The sequence below is a fragment of the Pteropus medius genome, unplaced genomic scaffold (genome assembly GCF_902729225.1).
Source record: "Pteropus medius unplaced genomic scaffold, Ma_sr-lr_union100, whole genome shotgun sequence".
NCBI classification, from domain to species: domain Eukaryota; kingdom Metazoa; phylum Chordata; class Mammalia; order Chiroptera; family Pteropodidae; genus Pteropus; species Pteropus medius.
The window spans coordinates 3,279,172-3,300,372 of NW_024349224.1; the positions used below are offsets into that span (position 1 = coordinate 3,279,172).

The 21,201-nt window shown below is 44.7% G+C and overlaps 1 protein-coding gene across 5 annotated transcripts in view; it reads right to left on the reverse strand.

The window, feature by feature from the left end:
• Positions 1-21,201, reverse strand: part of LOC120617250 (nuclear receptor coactivator 5-like) — a 36,859-nt gene that overhangs the window by 9,105 nt on the left and 6,553 nt on the right. For 4 of the 5 annotated variants that reach the window (XM_039880817.1, XM_039880820.1, XM_039880819.1 and 1 more), the window contains 4 exons: positions 16,519-16,585; positions 4,515-4,597; positions 4,239-4,365; positions 649-848 (listed from right to left, as the gene is read on the reverse strand). In XM_039880817.1, coding sequence (XP_039736751.1) covers positions 649-848; positions 4,239-4,365; positions 4,515-4,597; positions 16,519-16,577 — 469 coding nt within the window. In that variant the 5' untranslated portion in view covers positions 16,578-16,585. Of the gene's footprint in view, positions 1-648; positions 849-4,238; positions 4,366-4,514; positions 4,598-16,518; positions 16,586-17,220; positions 17,520-21,201 lie in introns of those variants that run through there. The other variant, XM_039880818.1, reaches the window with a different exon arrangement.

A 21,201-nucleotide genomic window follows, 5' to 3' on the forward strand; every position in this document is an offset into this window, starting at 1 on the left:
GTACCAAGAACTTCTGCAAGATGAGAGGACTAGAAAAGCCAGGCGTGTCCTGTTGTGACTCTGGGTGAGCTGTGAAGGTGGCCATCCACAGGGCAGCCCCTCTCTTAAAGCAGCAGCTCTGACCAAGAGGGAGAAGGTGAGGGTGGCCTGGGAAGTGTGCATTTGCCTACATCTGTGTATTTTAGGGAAGAAAAAAAGAGTTCATTTTGGTGTAGTCTCGTGAGCCCAAGAATAACGAGATGTTAGAGACATTCTAGAAAAGGTAAAGTTGGCAAGAAGGTTGTCTATGAGACTTCAGGGGATGATGAACACAGAATCTTTTAGGCTTAACACTAAGAGCAGAATAAATGGTGGTGAGATTTGGTCAAAAGTTCTGCATAAGAAAACTGAATTGGTTACGTAATATTTTGGACAAGATGTTTTGGATTAAGTCAGAGATGATAAAGACGATTTAAGTTTCAATTGTCTAATACACAGAGAGTTCTCTGTGACACCCATTCCAACAAGGAAGTCACTTTCCGCAATTAGACCCAGTTTAGTAACTGACAAATGAAACCTTCAAAGTGTAGCAGCATACAAAGAAAAAAACATTACATTTTTAAAGCAGGATCTATTTTAAGTGGTAGTTCTAGACTGAGCTAAACTTACTTTTCACGGACTCATGAAGCGTAATTACGGTGCAAGAAGAAAGTCTTACATTAGACTGTTCGACAAGGACACAAAACGGGGAGCCGTCATCCTTAACTTCCTGCAGGGCGCGAGTGAGGCCCGACTCAGAGGTGAGGTGAATCATTTCCACCACGAGGCCGTGATCCTGCAACCGATGGCCTATGACTGTTGCGTATTCCCTTAAACACACGCGCACACAAGAAAAAGGCAGGTTACTTTCAATCAAACACAAGAAAAAAAAAAATCTGTCGTCGAGCAGCTGTTCCATAGATATTTGATGCATCACAAATTTAAGTAAGTGGTTAGATATATTTTTTACGGTATTTAGAGAAATGGAAGATGTTACTTTTTTTTTTCAAAAATCACACGTGCCTACAACCGATTTTCATTCTTAGACTTGCTAAAGACACTCACGGGTATGTCACGTGTCTGACGGGATCGGTTATGAGAAGTAGAGGCAACTCTGACCAAAAGGAAACGCACCTTTCTGGAAACACAGTGTTCTCACGTGGTTGAGTACGCATATCATTTTATCAAGAAAGCAGAGCACGTCAGAGACATGTGTTTGTGTGTCATGATACACTGGGTAAGTATTATGGTGTGGCCAGCATTTTTCAAAATGGAATCATTCAAGTGTTACTTGATGAAGTCATTTCAATTTAAAGTCCATGAAAGAAACATTAAGATTGTTTTAAAGAACCAACGAGACCATCATCTTCGGAAAAGTGAGAGAATGCTCACTTACAATTAGCTCTGGCGGCGACCGATACTTGTTGAGGCTAAAACCACTGGGACAATCCTTGCTACAGAGTAAAGGGATGACACTGGAGTTAACTGTCTCAGTCAGCATCGCTCATCTCACAGCTAACACTGGATCTAAACCAGAGTCATCTCGTCTACTTCCTCAACCTTGGTCCTCAGGTCCTCAAGAATCAGTCTGAGACCTCTCCTTTGGGTTTCTGATCCCGGTCTTGCCCAGTCCTTGCTCAGACACCTGCAGAGGCCTCCTGCCACAGCTTCTATCCTTGACTTCTAGGCCCACTTCAGCCCATCCTACAGCTCGGCCTCTGAGTCATCGTGTTAAAAGTACTGCTTTCAAAAATGCCACGGTAACTGCTCAGCATCCTAAATTCTTACTCTAGTTTTCGAAGTCCTGGCAAGATGTGGCTCCAACTATCTTAACAGGTTTTATAACGTCCTGAGTTTCATGCACCCCATTCTCTTCCCAAACGTAATTTCCTGTAATCTTGGGACAACCAGCTCTCTGTACACTCTTCCCAGTTGTGCCTTCCCTGCTGTTCTGTTCACGAGACTCAGCGGTCCTCCCCTCAAAGGCCCAGCCAAACGACAACGTCCTCTGACACGTCTATGATTCACCTGCTTGGACCCCACATGGTGTCCACTCTTCCCTGTGTGCGTACCCCGCGTAGAGCGGGGACGGCTCTGCCCGCTCCGTCTCCATCTGCTGTTTACGCTCATGTTTTATGTTACTCGACTGCCTGTGGTACAGACAGGAACTGTTACTCATCTCTGTGGCCCTCGCCGTGCCCAGTTTAGAGCTTTACATGTAACAGGTGCACTTTAAATGTGTACCTGTAAATTAAAAATTAACATGATGGCAGGAAAATGCTTCTCTGGCAATTTTGGAGAGGATAGATCATTTCAGAAAATAAATTCAAGAGGAAAACAAGAAAAACAAGACATGGTTCATATTTAGAGTGACAATCCATGAGTTAAAATTATCACAAAAATAATTCACACTGGAGGAGACATGATCTGAAAATTAATTACTGTTTTAGAGTATAAGAGAATGAATCGGGCGACTGATTTATCACTACGAATCTTTCCAACAGCAAAGTGACAACAGAGCGAGCAGCACGGCAGAGTTAAAGGGTTTCCCGTGGCAGCACGTGGCAGAGGAGGTCCCAGCCTGCACCCACCAAAGGTCCTAACCCACGGCAGAATGCCAGAGCATGGAACACCATGCAGAGGCTGGGGAGCACCTGAGGGGTGGCTTCTGCGCATCTCTCCAGATGAAGGGAGACAAAAGCAGCAATCTCCAGCGCTCCTCGCATCACGATAAAATGCACTCAGATTAATACCCGTCACCTGGCTCTGCAGACGGGAAAGTGGCAAGAATAACAGGGTGGTGTGAGCCAGCTGGCAGCTGGAGTCGGTCGCGATTCTAAAAGAAGAACGAATGCTACCCATCAGGTGTGATGCTCGCTAGGAGTGTTGAGGAAGCGAATCTAGTCGACGATGAGTGCAGTTTCTCTGGCTGGTTGGTGCAGAGCGTTGCACCAACACTGCTAAATGTCGAGGAAAAACAGAGCCACTGTGCAGGCCGAGTTGTTACTACCTCTGGGTTCCAAGTCGGTTTAAATTATCACACGATCACAGTAATCCAGAGCACGTCGGTTGTCCTTCCATTATTAACGGGGCATTCGGTAACAGTCTGACGTAAGGGGCTGGCCTCTCCCGCCCTCCCATGCCGTGGCTGACCCCTTCCTTCCAGTATGCTGTCTCGCAAGGCCCAACCCATGTACCCTCAAAATGAGGCAGAGCTACAATTTTGCTTTCACAAACTCTTACAGTAAGGATGCTATCTACAAATGAATTAGATTTCAGTAAAGGAGATACCACAGGATAAAAAGTCTGTCATTTTGAGATGGCAAATTTTCACCTAAAGTGAGAACACCTACGCTGCCTTACTGCTGAGCTGTTTTGCACATGCTGGTCTCCTGCTCAGTTCTTAGTGCTCATCTGTCTGGGTCCTCAGTGTCACTAAGAACCGAACCCAGAGTAAGTATGCATGACCCCAAGTGACCACTGGCCACACGCCAGGCTCTGCCAAGCACTATGAAACCCGACCTCACCCGGAGACACAGTCATCACCACATACTAACCCCGCTGTCTGCCCTCAGTTCCAGCCATGGTGTGCAAGTCCAGAGCACCGCACAGACCCACAGGACAAGCTGACCCAGCCTGGAGGGCAGGAGCTCGTAGAAGACCCGGCCGCAGCTGCACTGAAGTACCCACGTGAGTGAGGCAGGTGGGAAAGAGGGGACGGGCATCTGACACTGAAGAAGAAACCAGTGTGGACAGAGACTGAGAGGAATTCGACAGGCGGTTAAGAAACGGGAGGAACATTTTAGGGTGGGCGCGGGCAGCTGGGAGGCGCAGTGCGCCAGACGGTCAGCACCCGAGGCAGCGGCTTGTCGGCTATGCCCGCTACAGTATCCCCAGAGCCTCAAACAGAGCCTGGCGCAGGCCACCCAACCCTGAAAATAGCTTTGGTTGTTTTATGATTATAAAACTGATGCTCACTGTGGAAAACTCAAGCAACACAGAAACCCTGAACGTGACGGTAACCTTCAGAAACCTCCCGCCCGCAGGACGGCACTGCCGCCAGCCCGGGAGACCCGACAGCGTAATTCTTGTAATCGCTGACGCAGTGCTCTAACTCAGCGTTTCTAGACTCTCGGCTCTCAGGGACTTCCACACCTAAGGCTGAATGCCTGTTCCATGAGTACGCGCTCCCATGTGACACGCTGAAGAAATAAAGCTACCTCTGTTCCTTGTTGACAGAAACAATAATGCAATCCGAAGGCCGCTCTCGATCACGCTCTTTCTGAACCATCTGATAAAAGTGCTGGAAAAGCCCCTCTTTCCAAATGTCCCAGCTGCTGGCATCATCTGAAAAACATGGGTATTATCATGCTCTTGCAACGCCCAAAGCAGTCATTGGAGGTGTTCAGAGTTTCTTGCAAAAATGTAAATGAAAGACAACACGCCCACAAGGAACAGACAACGAAGATTAAGCAGACTCTCAACTGGACCCTTACCTAACGGAGGGTGCTGGTACCGGGCACGGTGATCGTCACTCCCTTTTGAATAATCAGCCACATTCCGCCATAATTCATCAATGCTGTTGGATGCATGAAAATATAAGAGTTGGTACAGACAGTTTCCCTCTCACTGTGCCCCAAAAGCTGAAAAATAAATATCAGATCACCTAGCACAGCACGCAGCTCTGGACTTCCAGAAGCGAAGCCCCTGCCAGAGTCCGGGCCGGCCCTGACCTACGCGTGATCGCGGGCTCACCCGAGCAGGCTGTGTCTTTGTCTGCGTCTCTGCCACTGGCTCCAGAAGCCGTTCTTTAAGCCGCCCGCCTTCTCTAACCCTTGCTTCACTGTGTTCTTGCTGGCTTCCCCTCTGCCTTTGCATTTTTCCTTTTAATGTCGTGGTATGGAAACGCGCTGCCACCACCCTCAGCAGTCAGAGGGATCGGGAGGTGCCCCAGAAGCTGGTAGCTGGCCATCCGGGAAAGGCCATATGATGTTGAAATTGCAGCTGCCTGGGCTGGGATCTGAGCTCCGTCATTTACTAACTGGGTAAGCTGGGCAAATTACTTATCATCTTGATGCCTCAGTTTCCTCACCTGTAAAATGGAGATACTAGGAGATCCTACCTCTAAGTGTTGCTACGAGGAATGAATGAGTTAATGCAGGTGCCTGACGCAGAGCAGGCCCTCAACAGATGTGAGCCATTGTTATCCATCTTTGTCTTTAGGTTCCTCTCAGACCCGGGCTGAGGAAATCTCTCCTTCAGAGGCATCTGAAGGCTCGTTCTCAGGAAATGCTACCTGGGAGAAGATAACCCCCACTATCAGTCACCCCTGAATCCCATGCTTCTCAGTGCTTCCGCAGCTGAGGAAAGCCTTGTTCCATTTTGAATTATTAATCTAATCTGACACAAATCTCATCTTTAATGTGGGCGAGAGGCCCTGCCCTAACAGAAAGATCAATTCAAACACAGTTCAAGGAAAACCGCTTTTACCGAAACTACAGAGGCAGACCCAAGGCGAGAATCTTGAACCGCCATGCTGATTTACATATGTAGTTGCTTAGAACGCCACCGTCGATCGTGGAAGAGTAAACGAAACGAGATAACCTTCAAAACTGTTTCCTTTGGAATACACTTTGGAATGCAACACAATGGTCAAAACCAGGAGGACAAATAGTCCTCCAAGATATACAGTCAAGTGAAAGAAGTTAAGTTCCAGGACAACACACCAGCGTCAGCCATTTAAGTCAAAAATGAGGAGGGGTGAGGGGATGGAAAAGCTTTGAAAAGGGATTTTTCACTTTTTTATTATCAGACATTTTTATATCCATTTAGTCATTCTTTGGGTAAAAAAATAAAGAACTTTTTTTTTTAAGAGACATGCTCAGCTCTGGAGTACTGATTCGTCTCCTAATAAAATAAATTTGCATTTTTGAGCATATACTGATGGTTAGATGGTAGCACAAAAAAGGTGTGGAGGTATGGAAGAAAGGGGGACCCACAGAGCGGGTCACCCACGTGGGGCTTACTGAAAACCCCGCGAAGAAAAGGCCCGGGTGGCTGAGTCCCTTCGGTCCGCAGGTCTGTTTTAGTTCCTCGAGTCCAAATGACTACGGAAAGGTGAACGTTAAAGCGGAAGGGCTTAATACGATCGAGTTGACCTGAGGGACTCCCCAAAAAGCAAATATTAATAACATCAAATCTAACAAACACATAAGTCTGCACAGTAAGAGCACATCTAAATTACTACTAAAGCTTTTAGCAAATTGAGCCACGACAATAAAATTTTACCTTCGCATGTCTTCCCCCTCCTTTAAGTAGCCCTCTTGGGGAGAATAAGAAGTCGACAGAAAAGGTTTATATGGCTTACTGCTAAAAAACCAACAAAGACAAAATTACACTTAAGAAGAAATTACTTCCCGTGGTCCATACATTGGTTTCTACAGTTCTGGTACCCACTAAGGCGATTAAATCTTCAGTTAAACTGGGGTTTTTAAAACGCGAACAATGGCTTTTCTCAGAATTTTTTCCAGAACCTCTCCTCTATTTTGTAATGCCTATTTCTATTTTTGTCTAGTTGTCTGCTTGACTGTTTCTGCAGAGTTGACAATGGAAGGCACGGCTCTGTTACAAGAAAGACCGTTATAAACTCATGACAGAAGGGGCTTCGAACTAATGAACCTGATTTGCCCAAATGAACTAAACCTGTAAGTTTGTAAAGCTGAGAGTATGTGGTAATTATTTTTTAATTACTGTTTTCTAAAGCTTCTCTTTGCTAGACGCTGCACTAACATCGCCATAAATTTCTGTGGATTATCTGCCACCTTTACCGTATCTGACATAAACTCCACAATGCATCTTATGAAACAAACTCCTAAACGATGCGTGTGCATCGATGCCGAGGGTGAAGCGTCCACGATGAAGACCACTGTGAATGTTTCCATGCCATGTGCATCTGACACAGTGGACACCACCCTCCTCGCTGAAGAGTCGTGTGGTTAACATACGACGTAGATCTACATCTAAGACAAAAACAAAGGGCAAAACCTAAGAAAACGCCTGCTCCAAACTGTTAGCTGAAAGAAACAGGGACGAAACACGTAAAGTGTGTGAATTTGGACTGAGAGGGTTAAAGAGTTATTAGAAAGCTCTCCATTCCCAAAACGGGTAAGGAGCACAGATGCTGACTCGACCCTCTTCGCGACGATCCCAGCCAAGTTTGAAGGCCACGAGAAGGAATAAGCAGATGGCTCAATGTGAGCGAGTCAAAAGGAAGTTGCATTTGCCTTCCTCGGCTTCCTAGCAACTAGACCAACTGATGCCAAGAAAGCCAGCCGGCTCTAAGGAGAAACGCTGCAGGATATTGGAACCCAGCAGCCGGGCAGAGGAGAAAAGGCCTCCAGACACCCCCACCTGGCCAAATGAACCCCGTGCCTACCGGCACCCACACTTCCCGCCTCACCGGGGCCTCCGCTCCCGTGCAGTTCCAGCTCCGGCCTACCTGGCCATGCTAACGTCAACCACCTGACTACTCAGAACTCTTTTGCAGGATGACCCTTCAAATGTCAGTGGCCTCAGATGTGCAGCCTCGCCCAGCCGGCAAAGAATAACTTCCCCCTTCTCCACCGGAGGGCAGGCCCCACGCGCTCTTTCTGCATGCCCGCCAGCTGGACAAAGGGCCTGTGAGCAAACACCGCGGCCCGGCCGAGAAAGGTGGGCACGTATCTGGGCTGGGGCTCAGAGGCCGAGAAGCACCCCTCCTTAACAACAACCGCTGAGTAACTTGGAGGCCGGGGATTCCCAAACCAGCTGCGTGGAGGAATTACACTCAGGCACGAGTCGTCTTTGTGGAAGTCACGATACTACACACATGAACTAGATCCCCCAGCAGGTGCAAGCGGCCGCAGGAAGGCTCGGACGCTGTTAAACGCTGCAAGGTCACCCTGAGCCCTGGCAATGCCACTGCATTTTGCCATATTCTTTGTGGTCTCCCTGTAACGAGTGGCCCCCATTAAAACTTCAGTTCTCCTACTTACTTAGTGGGTAGCAGGTCAACCACGGTCAAACAGAAAACAGAACTTATAATTACAAATACATCTTGGGAAATTAGGATAGTTTTCCAGTAGTTCAATGAAGGCGTTTTCGATGTATTATATTTGAGCCTTATAACAACTGTGAAGCTGGGTAATGTCAACCTCCACACAGTTTAAAAACATGAGGAAACAGGCTCAGATCACATGACTTGCCACACGGCTAGCCTGTGAAGCTCAATTTCAAATCCAAGTGTGTCTGACTCTAAAACCCAGGCTCCTTTCAATACCTCTCAGCTCAAAACTCTGAGTTTAACCCAGGAAGTCTGTAAGTAAAAAAAATTAGGAAAAGCAATGCAAATACAAGTAAAAGGGATGAAGATATTAAGTCATCCTAAATTTTTATGGAAAGTAAATTAACATAGGCATAAAAAATTCTCACTTGGTAACATAAAGAGCATGAAGGAGGGCTCCAGAGTGAAACAGCTGCCCGCCCGCGCCTCTCCTGGCCGTGTGACAGCAGGCGAAGTGCCTTCCGCCACACAGCTGGGCGGACCACCCAAGTAAGAGCGATCCACAGCTGAAGCCTCAAGACCCACGCGGAGGAACCGGGACTCTCCGCGCGCTGGAGGGAACGTAAAACGGTACAATCACCTCAGAAAACAGTTTGGCAGTTTCCAAAAAAAGTAAAACACACATAACCCGGCCAATCCACTGCTAGATATTTACCCAACAAAAATGACAGCGCGAGTCCACACAGACTGAACAAGCGTGTTCACAGAAGCGACACCTGTAACACCCCCAAACTGGAAATGACCCCCAGCAGGTGAATGGGAAACAAAGTGTGGCGTGTCTGTGCATCTCGGCCTGCTCAGGCTGTCCTGACAAACCCGCAGAGTGGGTGGCTTAAACAACAGGAGGCGACTTTCTCAAGAGTTCTGGAGGCGGGAAGCCTGGGATCAGGATGTCAACACGGTGACATTCGGGGAGAGCTCTTTCTGGCTTGCAGACGGCCACCTCCTTGCTGTGTGTCCTCACATGGCTTTTCCTCTTATAAGGCCACCAATCCTACCGGATTAGGATCCCACCCTTGTGATCTCACTTAATCTTTATTACCTCTTAAAAGTCCTGTCTCTAAATACAGTCACGCTGGAGGCGGGGGAGGGAAGCCCGACTCAGTACGCAGCACCGGATAAGGGAACGGCACAAGGGAACGTCACTCAACAACAAAGTAAGGCCGTGGTCCCCAACCTTTTTGGCACGAGGGACAGGTTTCGTGGGGGGATTCAAGCACGTTACATTATTGTGCACTTTATTTCTATTATTATTACACTGTAATGTATAATGAAGTAATTATACGACCCACCATGATGCAGAAACAAGGGGAGCCCTGAGCTCGTTTTCCTGCAACTAGCCAATCCCATCCAGGGGTGATGGGAGGCGGCGACACCTGACATGTGTGGCTTAAATCCAGTCTACTCCTAATCTCGTTGTGGTTACTGTCACTGCTGAAATCCCTGCTTCACAAAGACAGGCTGTTGGAAATGGAAGCCGGCTTTTCAGTGCTTTTGTGGCAATCAGAATATTCTGCCTTGACTTTAATCCAGAATGTATGGAGATCTAAAGTTGTCTCAAACAGACTTTTAAGGCCACTGTCACTTGCAATCTCAAGCAGCTGATCCTCTTCCGGCACGGACGAAGTCGATTCACCTGGCTTATTCACACACAAATGGGTGGTGGATTCGTTCCTCCCCAGTTCGGAGGGTGTTTGTGGTTGGGAAGTCATACTCTGACTCTTGTAAAAGCTGAGAACGGTGAACGGTGAATGGTACCAGTTGGGAGAAAGAAGGCCCTGGCTCAGTCACTTCCAAATCTCTGCTAATGTTTGAAACATGTCGAAAATCCCAGTGTTCACTCGTCGCCCCCATAATCCCAGTTTGGCTTTGAATGCAGCCACTTTATCTGCCGACTTGAACACAGTTGCTGTTCTCCCCTGAAGTGACAGATTGAGTTGGTTAAGCGGGATGAACATGTCACACAAGTAAGCAAGTTTTGTGACCCATTCTGTGTCACTGAAACGTACTGCCAGTGGTGACTATTTTTCTAAAAGAACTCTCTGAGACAGCCCTCTGGCCAGTGACCCGCCTGTAGAAAGCCGTCTCACCTCTGTGTATGAGAAGACGGTATGCTCTGTGTCCATGTCCTCACAGAGCCGCACGAACAGAAGGGCATGTCCTTTGATGTGGCTGATCATTTTAATCGCATCCTGCGAAACGTTAAGTTCAAGTGACATTTTCCGGCTAGCCAGCATTTCTCTATGATGACACAGTGCGTAGACTCATATTCAGAAGCGACCTCTTTGGCCCAAGGAAACTCTGGGAGGTGATAGCTGCGTTCATTACCTTGTTCTGGTCTGACAGCCATACGTCAAAACTCAAATTGTACCTTTTAAATATATGCATGTATTATTATATATCAATATTCCACATCAATAGTTATACACTGATAAAGCTAAAAAAGATCCAAACCGCTTTCCTGCTTTTTCCTCCTCTTTAATAGGTTTCAATCTGTTTCAAGTTTTGGAGTTGCTCAGAAATCTTGTAGATGCTGAAGACTACACGGAGAGAACCTCACTCATCTATAGAGTCTTCACACTTTCCTCAAATTTCAAATTAAATGTACATGTCACTCTCAAAGCCTCCAGGAATGCTAGAACGATTATTTTTAACTTTTACTGTTGTATCTCAATTACCTCAACTTATTAGACAGCTGATCTATTAAGTTCTCAGGATAGGACCCACTGGGGATAAATTTTAAAATTAAAAAGATTTTTAAGAGTCTACTCTTAGAAGCTCCATCATAATTTCAAATTTCACTGAAAACAATTTGAATTTTAACACTCCTCTGGAGAAATTTCAATCAAGCTTCCAGAAATAGGAAGAGAGTAGTAACATGGCACTGTCAAAGGGACACAAACCAAAACAAGTCATATGTTCCTTCCGTGATACTCTAAAGAGCAGAGATCAACACACGGCTAAACACAGAGTTACTATACGATTCAGCAAATACACCCGACTTTTTTGAAAACCTATGCGTACACACACGTACACACACGTACACACACGTACACACATTTACCACACACACACACACACACACACACACACACACAAGGACCCCACGAATATTTAGAGCAGCTATATTCATAAACATCAGAAACTGGAAGCAACCGAGATGCCCCTCACCGGTAAATGGGTAAACAATTGTGGTACATTTGTACCATGGATGTTATTAAGCGATAAACAGAAATGAGGTCTCAAACCACAAAAAGACATGGATGAATCTTAAATGCATATTGCTAAGTGAAAGAAGCCAGTCCAAAACGGCTATATACTGCATGACTCCAAACGTACGACACTCTGGAAAAGACAAAACTAGAAAGATGGAGAAAAGATCAGTGGTCGCCAGAGGTTTGATGGGAAAGAGTTAACAGGAAAAGCGTGACCAGACAGTGCAATTATTCTGTATGATACAGTACTTGTGGATACACACCACTATGCATTTGTCAAAACCTATAGAACTTTACAGCATAAAGAGTGAGCCTTAATGTATGCAAATTTTAACAAATCGTTTAGGAATTTAGGAGAATCCCAGCATAGAATACAGAATGTGACAAAACAATTACAAACTGTACTATGAGTGTACGAAACCACCTCACGGATGGAAGGGCGAGGGACGGCACGGGCTCGCCTCTGCGGAAAAAAGCCGGACATGGGACTTGGCCCTAACATGCAGTTTTCCGACCCCTGCTCTAAGGCCTAATGAGGCCTTTGAGTGGCCACTTCCCAAAGCCTTTGAAAGGAGGGTCGTGCTGATGTGGAGAAGGCCAGAGCCACCGCTTTGCCAGCCTCTGGCCCAGAGTTGATGCCAAACTCCTGACCAGGCCTGGGAAGGTTCTGGATGCCCAGCCACTGCTCCAGCCTCCCGCCCAGCCCATGCATCTGACCTAACTCCCTACCTCCACCTCTTCTCCCAGCGGGTGCCCTGCATGGCAACCAGCAGGCCTCCGAGTTGTCCTCTGCGGCAGGCCTTGCCTCTTGCTGTTCCCTCTGTCTTCAACACACGACCCCCTCCCACGTCCACATGGTGGCTCGCTCACGCCCACCCAGGGCTCTGCCCAAGTACCATCTTCTCGGTAAGGCCCTCCCTCACCTTCCCCACCAGCTGTGCTCCCTGCCCCTCTGATCCAGCTTTGTGGTTTTTGATTTTCAGAAACATCATAAACATGGTACCACTATAAGATAGTTCTCATACGACATACACCTGGTTTCTATTATTAACACTTACGCTAGCGTGGGACATTTGTCACAACTAGTGAGCCAATACCGATACACTATTAACAACTGAAGTCCATACTTTACTTGGTTTCCTCCGTTTTTACCTAACGTGTTTTTCCCTGGTCCAGCATCCCATTCAGGATACATTTCATTTAGCTGTCACATCTCCTTGGGCTCTTCTTGACTGTGGCAGTTTCTCAGACTGTTCTTGTTTTTGACGACCTCGACAGTGTTGAGGAGCACTGGTCACCTACTATATATTTTCATTTAACTGTGTATTATCTAAGTAGGAAGGTAAGCTCCTAGAATACAAAACTAGGGACTTCTGTCTGTCTGTTCACTGTTTCCCCAGCAACTGGAACAGTGCTTGCCACATCACAGGCGTTCAATGAATAACAGCAGAATGAATGAATTTGCTAAAATGAATAATGTTTTTAACTGTAAATGTCGAAAGACCTTTAGCCTTCACAGAGCCCAGCCTTTCTCATTTTGCACACAAGGACAATTAGGTCTCACATGGTTAGGCAACTTGCTGTTTACAGGAACTGGAACCAGAACCTCTTCGACCTCCTGTGACTGCCACATCCAGAAAACTCACTCTTCACTGTATATCAAGACCCTCAGCCACTATTGGGCCAACACATCAAGTTGCCCCTCAGGGAAACGTGGGAGCTAATACTCATTCTTGACAGCTTTTTCTGTGTAATGGTATTTATTTGGGTCAACGACTTGAATATTTTATTGCATTTTGCCCTTAATATTTTATAAACTTAAGTGAAAATATTGAAGAAAAAAATGCCGATGCTAGCAATTGGGAGAAGCCATCTAGCAGGTGATGAACAGAAGTGAGCTCTCTTGGGTCAAAGAAAATACTTCTTAGGCCTCAGCTGATCACCTGAAACCAGCACCAAGTGCTTGAAACCCTGGCAAAGGCTCCGTGTGAATGGGGACGTGTGGACAGCCACATTAGATACACAGCGCTCCTTTTTACTCATTCCTCTTCAGTCTCTTTTCAGGATTCCCTGCTCATTACATCTGTTTGTCAACCTTTCCATATGTGCTTTAGGGACACCTGTATGAGCTGGGAATCCAATTTCGTTCACGCATAAATAATTGTTGAGCATATAAAGTCTGCTAAGCACCAAGCATGTCCCTTCTCACTCACTCAGAGCCCAGTACACAATGTACTCTAAATAAATATTTACAGAACGTGTGAAAAGGTTTCAATGCTGCAAATAAGAGAGTGAATGTCCACCAATACTAACCTCGCAGGCCCAGGGACATCTACACATTACTCTAAAATTCTACCCCTCAAAAGAGCACACACTGAGAAAACGATCAAATTTATAAAACTGACTCAGAACTTGACCTCAATTATACCATATACCATATGCAAGAGGTATTCTCAGTGAGAATTAATGCCATTCCTCAAAAACACAAATGGTAAAAACCGCCGAAAGAGTTTTTTCTTTTTCCAAAGAAAAAAAGTGAAGTGATTCAAGCCTATATCATAAATGAACTACATGGAAAGCACTTGGTGCTGCCAGGTTCCTCCTTTGTGGTAAGAGCATGACCTTAACCTTCGAGAGCTGTCTGTTGCACCATCCCCTGCTCCAACATATTCACGCACAACATAACAGCGTATGTGGCCTGAGTCTTCCTCCAAGGTACAACAATTTCCAAGTGTCACTTTAAACATTACTCTTTGTTGTGGGTTGAATTGTATTCCCCAAAAAGATATGTTCAAGTCCTAACCTCTGGTATGTGTGAATATGACTTTATTTGAAAATGCTGACACTAGCAATTGTGTCTTTGCAAGGTCCAATCAAGTTAAGATGAGGTCATACTGGTTTAAGGTGGATCCTAATCCAATGTCAACAGCAAATCTGGACACAGAGACACGGAGAACGCCATGTGACGACAGAGGCAGAGGCTGGAGTGATGCAGCTAAAAGCCAAGAAATGCCCCAGCAATCGCCAGCAGCCAGAGGGAGGCCTGGGACAGACGCTTCCTCGGAGCCTCCAGGAGGAACCCGCTCTGGCAACATCTGGATTTCAGACTTCCGTCCTTCGGAACTGTGACAGAATAAATCCCCGTTGTTTTAAGCCACCGATTTAGGGTACTTTGTTATGACATCTACAGGAAACTAGTATACTCTATTTTTTCCAGGGTCCTGTGAGCACTTGCAAAAAGAAACTAAGATCGTACAGGAAAGAGTACCGGGTCTGAGAAGTCTTCAAACTAGTTAACATTAAACAGTTGTCCGGTCATGCTTCGTTCACGGAAACTACTCTTACGAGTCGACGTAACTGGAAACGTTATGTACACACTGATTTGGGGGAGTTGTATTAGTAAACCAACCTTGACTATGTAACAAAAACAGAGTCCCTATCTTCTAGAAATACACATTAAAATGCATATATATAAAAATATGTCCTCTGAGATTTGCTTCAAAATAATTTTCAACTGGGGTGAAAGAAGATGACACAGATTGGCCAAAAGTCGGTATTTACTAGAATACAGTGATGGTCTAAGGGGTATATTAAAGTTTCTTTATTTCGATTTATGTTAGAAAATTTTAATAAAAAGTTTTTAAAAATAAATTGCATCTTAGAATCAAATAGGGTAACCATGCTGTCCCATGACAGAGCGATGCTCTCGGGTCACTGGGACCATCTGTCTAATGGCCTGTGGCAGGCAGAAGACTGGCCTAAAAGAACCGCTGGAGCCTAGACTACGTGAAGATGCAAGAGGGAGGCCTCTAGCAGACCCTAACGGCACTTGGCTGACAGCCACAGAGAAACGCAGTCCCCAGACCTACAGCTGCAAGGAACTGAATTCCAAACACGCAAGGACACAGATTCTCTCCCTTGGCCTCCCCACAAAGGAGCGCGGTCTGGTGACACCTCGATTTCAGCCCAGTGAGACCCACGTTGCACTTCTGACTTACAAGCCAGATGATGATAAACGTGTGGTCTTTGAAACTACTAAATTTGTGATAATTTGATATGGCAGAAATGGAAGACTAAGGTATGGTCCAAAAACATCTATGGTTTTGAATGTTTCCGTCTGCTTTTCATATTTTTCTCCTTTCTTTTGGTTTAAGGCTGTAGTCTATATGACTACTACTTATTTAGCACTTCAGATGTTTACTCAACACCAACTCACAGATACTGGAGGAGGACCGGCTCTGTAGCAGGCAGGCAGTAGGCCAGACCTGAGGGCTGAGCGTGTGGTGCGGGTGCTCAGGTCTACAGCAGCACCCACACGAGCTTCATTTACAGGCGCCCTGACTCCAACCAGCAGCAACCTGTCATAGGTCAAATGCTGGGTGTAGCTGGGCTTAGCAGAGTTCCCCAGATAACCGGTCCCACCAATGTGCTGGTGCAGGATTCCCAGAGAGGTTCCGGCCCCGACAGCATGCGTCGCCTAAGCTGCGCACTTAGAGAGCATCTCCCTGGGCCCCAGACCTTCGAAACAGCAGGAATGGGGCCTGACAAACTGCACATTCATAAGTTCTTCACGCAGGAGAAGCAAGGCCACAGTAGGGTGGGGGCCCAACTCCAGCTCCCAGTAACTAGGCCCCAGAGCCATAAGCAGTGTACAAAAGTGACAGTGAAGGACAGGGCAGTGCAAAGGCCTGACGGTGTCTGTCTTGGCATCTGCAGAGGTGAATGTTAATGAGTAAAACACAAGCAGTTAGGTCTGCAGACGACTGACCACCATGCCAAACTCGAGTTTACTTTGTTTACAGATTTCTCCAGAAATGTAACAAAAAGCCTAAAGAATACACACCAGCCTGTTCACACTGGCGAATGCTCAGGGTGGGGTTACAGGGGATTTGGACTTTTTGTCCATGCACTTCAGAGTTGCTTGAATATTTAAAAGCAAATATTTATTGTAACTTCCTGAGTCTATAATTATTCCAAAATGAAAAAAATTTTTAAATGTATTACTTTTGCTATCAGAAAAGATGGAAAAGGATTTTTTTAATTACATAAATTAAAATTAAAGTAAAATCAACAATTGCCAAAATTAAATCTTGATATCTACACTATGCTCTCATCTTATTTTGTTGTTTTACCCTGGGATCACATAAAAACCAAGACACATATTTAAAGAATACTTCACTTTACCTTTTAGCCACTGAAGGTCTTCCATATTGTCCTCTATGATGTCTCACCAGCGAAGACATCTTAAGGCCTAGAAAAATAAATTGCTTTCTTTTAGGATTAAATTAAAAAACCATTTTCACAATATCAATAGCAAATAAACCTTGTACAAGTTACAAGTAGCAATGCTTGCTTCCAACACCCACCCTGTACCCCATTATACCAATTTTCAGGCAAACATGTGGTTTTGATTTGCATTTCCCTCATGATTAGTGATGCTGAGCATCTTTTCATGTGCGATTGGCCACTTGCACATCTTTGAAGAAATGTGTATTCGGATTCTTTGACCATTTTTAATTGTTTTTTCCTTTTGTTGAGTGGCAAGAGTCCTTTATATATTACGGATACTAGACCTTTTTCAGGTATGATTTATAAATATTCCTTCCAACTCTGAGGGTTTCCCTTTCACTTTCTTGATAGTATCCTTTGAAGCACGAAAGTATTTAATTCTGATGAAATACAGTTGATCTACTTTTACTTTGGCTGCTCGTGATTTAGATGTTACACCTAAGAAAACACTTGTCTAACCCAAGGTCACTATGTTTACTTCTGTTTTAAGCTTTGCTCTGAGATTCAAATATGTATAATGCAGAATCCACGTGAAAGACCTTTTTAAGGTCCTTGTCTGAGCACAGCATCCATCTTCTGTCGTCTCCCCAAACCTACCCAGTAGTTCCTGGGAACTCTGGAACCAGCTCAGGGGGCCTTGCACATGCTGCGACCTCCACCGAGAATGTCTACCCACTCGCCACCCTCCATTCACGCCTCCCTGCCCTTCCTTCAACTGATTTCTATTTCATTTCTGCGGAGAAGCCTTCCCAACCTCCCTCACGAGTCAGGGCACTCCTCCCCCGGGAGTTCACATGATACCAAGTTTCACATACCCCTCCCCTGCCCTTACCATATTTGTAATTTTACGTTTATTTGTGTGGCTATTTAACGATTGATCGCCTCCCCCACTGGAATGAATGCTCCATGAAAAGAGGTACATGCCTGTCTCTTTGCTGACCATATTGTCTTCAGAGCCAAACACAGCACCTGGCACATACTAGGCACTGAATAAAACATTTACTCAATAGATGGGTAAATACAGTTCAGGAGAGTGAAACAAAGCATCGTGTGCAAGGATCTTTTAGGGAAGAGGAAGGAACACAAAGGTGAGTGAGGGAAACCAGAGAATGCCTCCTGGAATAGGAGACTCCTTAAGCAGGAGTCTGCAAACTCGGTATACGAACCTCGGGACCGTAAGATATTCTGTGGAGTGCATGGGGACTCTGAAGACAATCAATTTCAGGCCCTCTGCTCTTTCCCAAATGGCCCTGATCTAACTGACTGAGAAAAGGCCTGTGATCTCCCCACTATCCCACCCCACCACCCCACCCCGCTCCCTCTGTATGAAAGAAAGACCCGCCTCTCACCGCCTGGAATCTTACTCCAGTGCATCACCCAGTGTAAAACTTCAGAACAAGATTCAAGAAACGGGGGAGAGTAGAACAAAGCAGAGAATTTCAACAAGAGACGCTGAAGGGAACACAGCCTTAGTTCATCCAATTCCCAGCGTAACTCCAAGCCTGTCCGCCCGGGAGAGTGGGGTGTTCATCACAGGGATGAACAGCAACAAGTCTGTTTGACCAGAAGTAAGGTCACCTCCACCAGCTTCCCACATCACATACGAGAATAAACTCAAAATAGATTAAAGACTTAAATGTAAGACCTGAGACCACAAAACTCCTAGAAAACACAGACAGTGAACTCGCTGACCCTGCTCTTAGTAATATTTTTTTCTGATGTATCTCCTCAGGCAAGGGAAACAAAAGAAAAAATAAACAAGTGGGACTACATCAAACTAAAAAGGTTTTGCACAGAAAGGGAACCATCAACAAAACGAAAAGACGACCTACTGAATAGAAGGTGTTTGCCAATGATACATCTGATAAGGGGTTAAGATCCAAAATTTATAAAAAACTCATAAAATTCAACACTAAAAAAAAAAAATAAACAATCCAATTAAAAAATGGGCAAAGGACAAGAATACACATTTTTCCAAAATGGACACACAGATGGCCAATAGACATGAAAAGATGATCAACATGATTATCAGAGAAATGAAAATTAAAACCACAATGAGGCATCACCTCACACCGGCCAAAATGGCTATCAGCAATAAATCAAAAAACAAGTGTTGGTGAGGATGTGAAGAAAAGGGAACCCTCGTGCCCTTTTGATGAGATTGTAAATTTGTACAGTCACTATGGAAAAGTTTAGAGGTGCCTCAAAAAATTAAAAACAGAACTACCTTATGACCCAGCAATTCCACTTCTGGGTATCTACCCAAAGAAAGTCAAAACGCTCATTTAAAAAGATCTATGCACCCCTATGTTCACTGCAGTGCTATTTACAGCGGCCAAGATATAGAAGCAACCCAAGTGCCAATCAATAGATTAGATAAAAAAGTTGTGGTATATACATACAATGGACTGCTACTCAGCCCTAAAATACACACATACACACACACACACACAACACAAAATCTTACTATTTGCAACAACGTGGATGGACCAGGAGGGTATTATGCTAAGTGAAATAAGACAGAGAAAGACAAACACCATATGATTTCTTGTGTATGTGGAAACTAAGGAACAAAATAAATGCACAAACGAAATGAAAACGGACTCACAGATACACAGAGCAAACTGGTGACTGCCAGATGGGGAGGGGGTTGGGGGAAAGGTTGAAGAAGGTGAAGGATGAAGAAGTACAAATTGGTAATTCCAAAATAGCCACAGGGATGTGAAGTACAACATGGGGAATACGGTCAATAATACTGTAATAGCTATGGATGGTGTCAGGTGGGGACTAGACTAATTGGGAGATCACTTTGTAAATTATATAAATGTCTGACGACTACGCTGTACATCTGAAACTAATATAAAACAATACTGAATGTCAACTCTAATTGAAAAATATAAATTGAAAAAATAAAAATAAAGTGAGAGATATGTGACCCTTTCAGCTGAACACTTAGAGGCCACTCTTGGATCATTAATTGGCCTAATTTCAATATTGTTGTGTCTCAGGGAATAGGGATACCCGAGAAGAGGGAGAGAGACAGGGGAATGGTCGATCAATGGAGAAATGAGAACATGCATATTAAGTTTGCCGCCTGGAGAAATGAGAACACGCATATTAAGTTTGCCGTCTTACATGGGTGTGGTCTGTGGCACCCCAAAACAATTACAATAGTAACATCAAAATCACTGAACATAGGTCACCAGAACAAATGTAAAAATGAAAAAGTCTGAAATAGTGCAAGAATTACCAAACTGAGACACAAAGTGAGCAAATACTGTTGGAGAAATGGCACTGATAGACTTGCTCCATTCAGGGTGACCGCAAACCTACAGTTTGTTAAAAACAAACAAACAAACAAACAAACAAAAAAACGCAACATCTGTGAAGTACAATAAAGGAAAGCACAATAAAATGAGATATGACTGTATCTGATAAGTAATTTGCAGCCAGTACATATAAAGAACTCTTATAATTCAATAAGAAAAAGACAAATAACAATTTGAAAATAGGCAGAGGATGAGTAGACATTTCTTCAAAGACGTATGCATGGCACAAAACATGAAAAGGTGCTCGACGTTATCATAAGGAAAATGCGAATCAAAACCACAATGAGATCATCACACTCATAATGATGGTTACTACCAAAAACGAAGCCAGAAATAAATGTTGATCAAGGGTATGGAGAAATCGGAACCCTTGTGCCCTGTTGGTGGACATGTGAAATAGTGCAGCCACTATAGAAAACAGTATGGCAGTTCCTCAGAGAGTTAAAAACAGACCTATCATATGATCTAGTAATTCCACTTCTGCATATGTATCCAAAAGAATTGAAAGCAGGGTCCTGAAGATATATGTACACTCACGTTCCACAGCAACATTATTCACAGTAGCCACGAGGTGCATCAACAAAATGTGATACGCAGACACACACAGAATATTATTCAGCCCTAGAAAGGAAACTGACACATGCTATAACATGGATGAACCTTGAGAACATTATACTAAGTGAAATAAGCGAGTCCCAAGGACAAATACCGTATGACTCCATTCATATGCGGTATCTAGAGCAGTCAAATTCACAGAAACAGGAAGTAGAATAGAATGGTGGTTACCAGCAGTCGGGAGGAGGGGAAAATGGAGAGTTAGAGAATAGGTAAGGAGTTTCAGTTTTGCAAGTTGAAAAAGTCCTGGAGAATGGTCGCGCAATAATGTGAATTTACTGTACACTACTGAAGTGTAAACTTAAAATGGTTAAGATGGTAAACTCTGTCGTGTGCATTTTACCAACAATGAGATACCACTTCGCACCTACAAGGATAGCTATAATTAAACAGACACGTGTTGATGAGAACACAAAGAACTGGAACTCATATTACTGGTAGGAATGTAAGATGGTGCGGCCACCCTGGAGAGCAGGTTGGCAGGTCCTTAAAAGTTAAACATAAATTTACCACATGACCGACACAGGGAATGCAGTTAGCATTAACGTAATGGCGAGGTGAGAGCCAGAGGAGAGAAAGAGCAATTAGGGGGACCGTTTTATAAACTATACAAATGTCTAACCAATGTACTGTA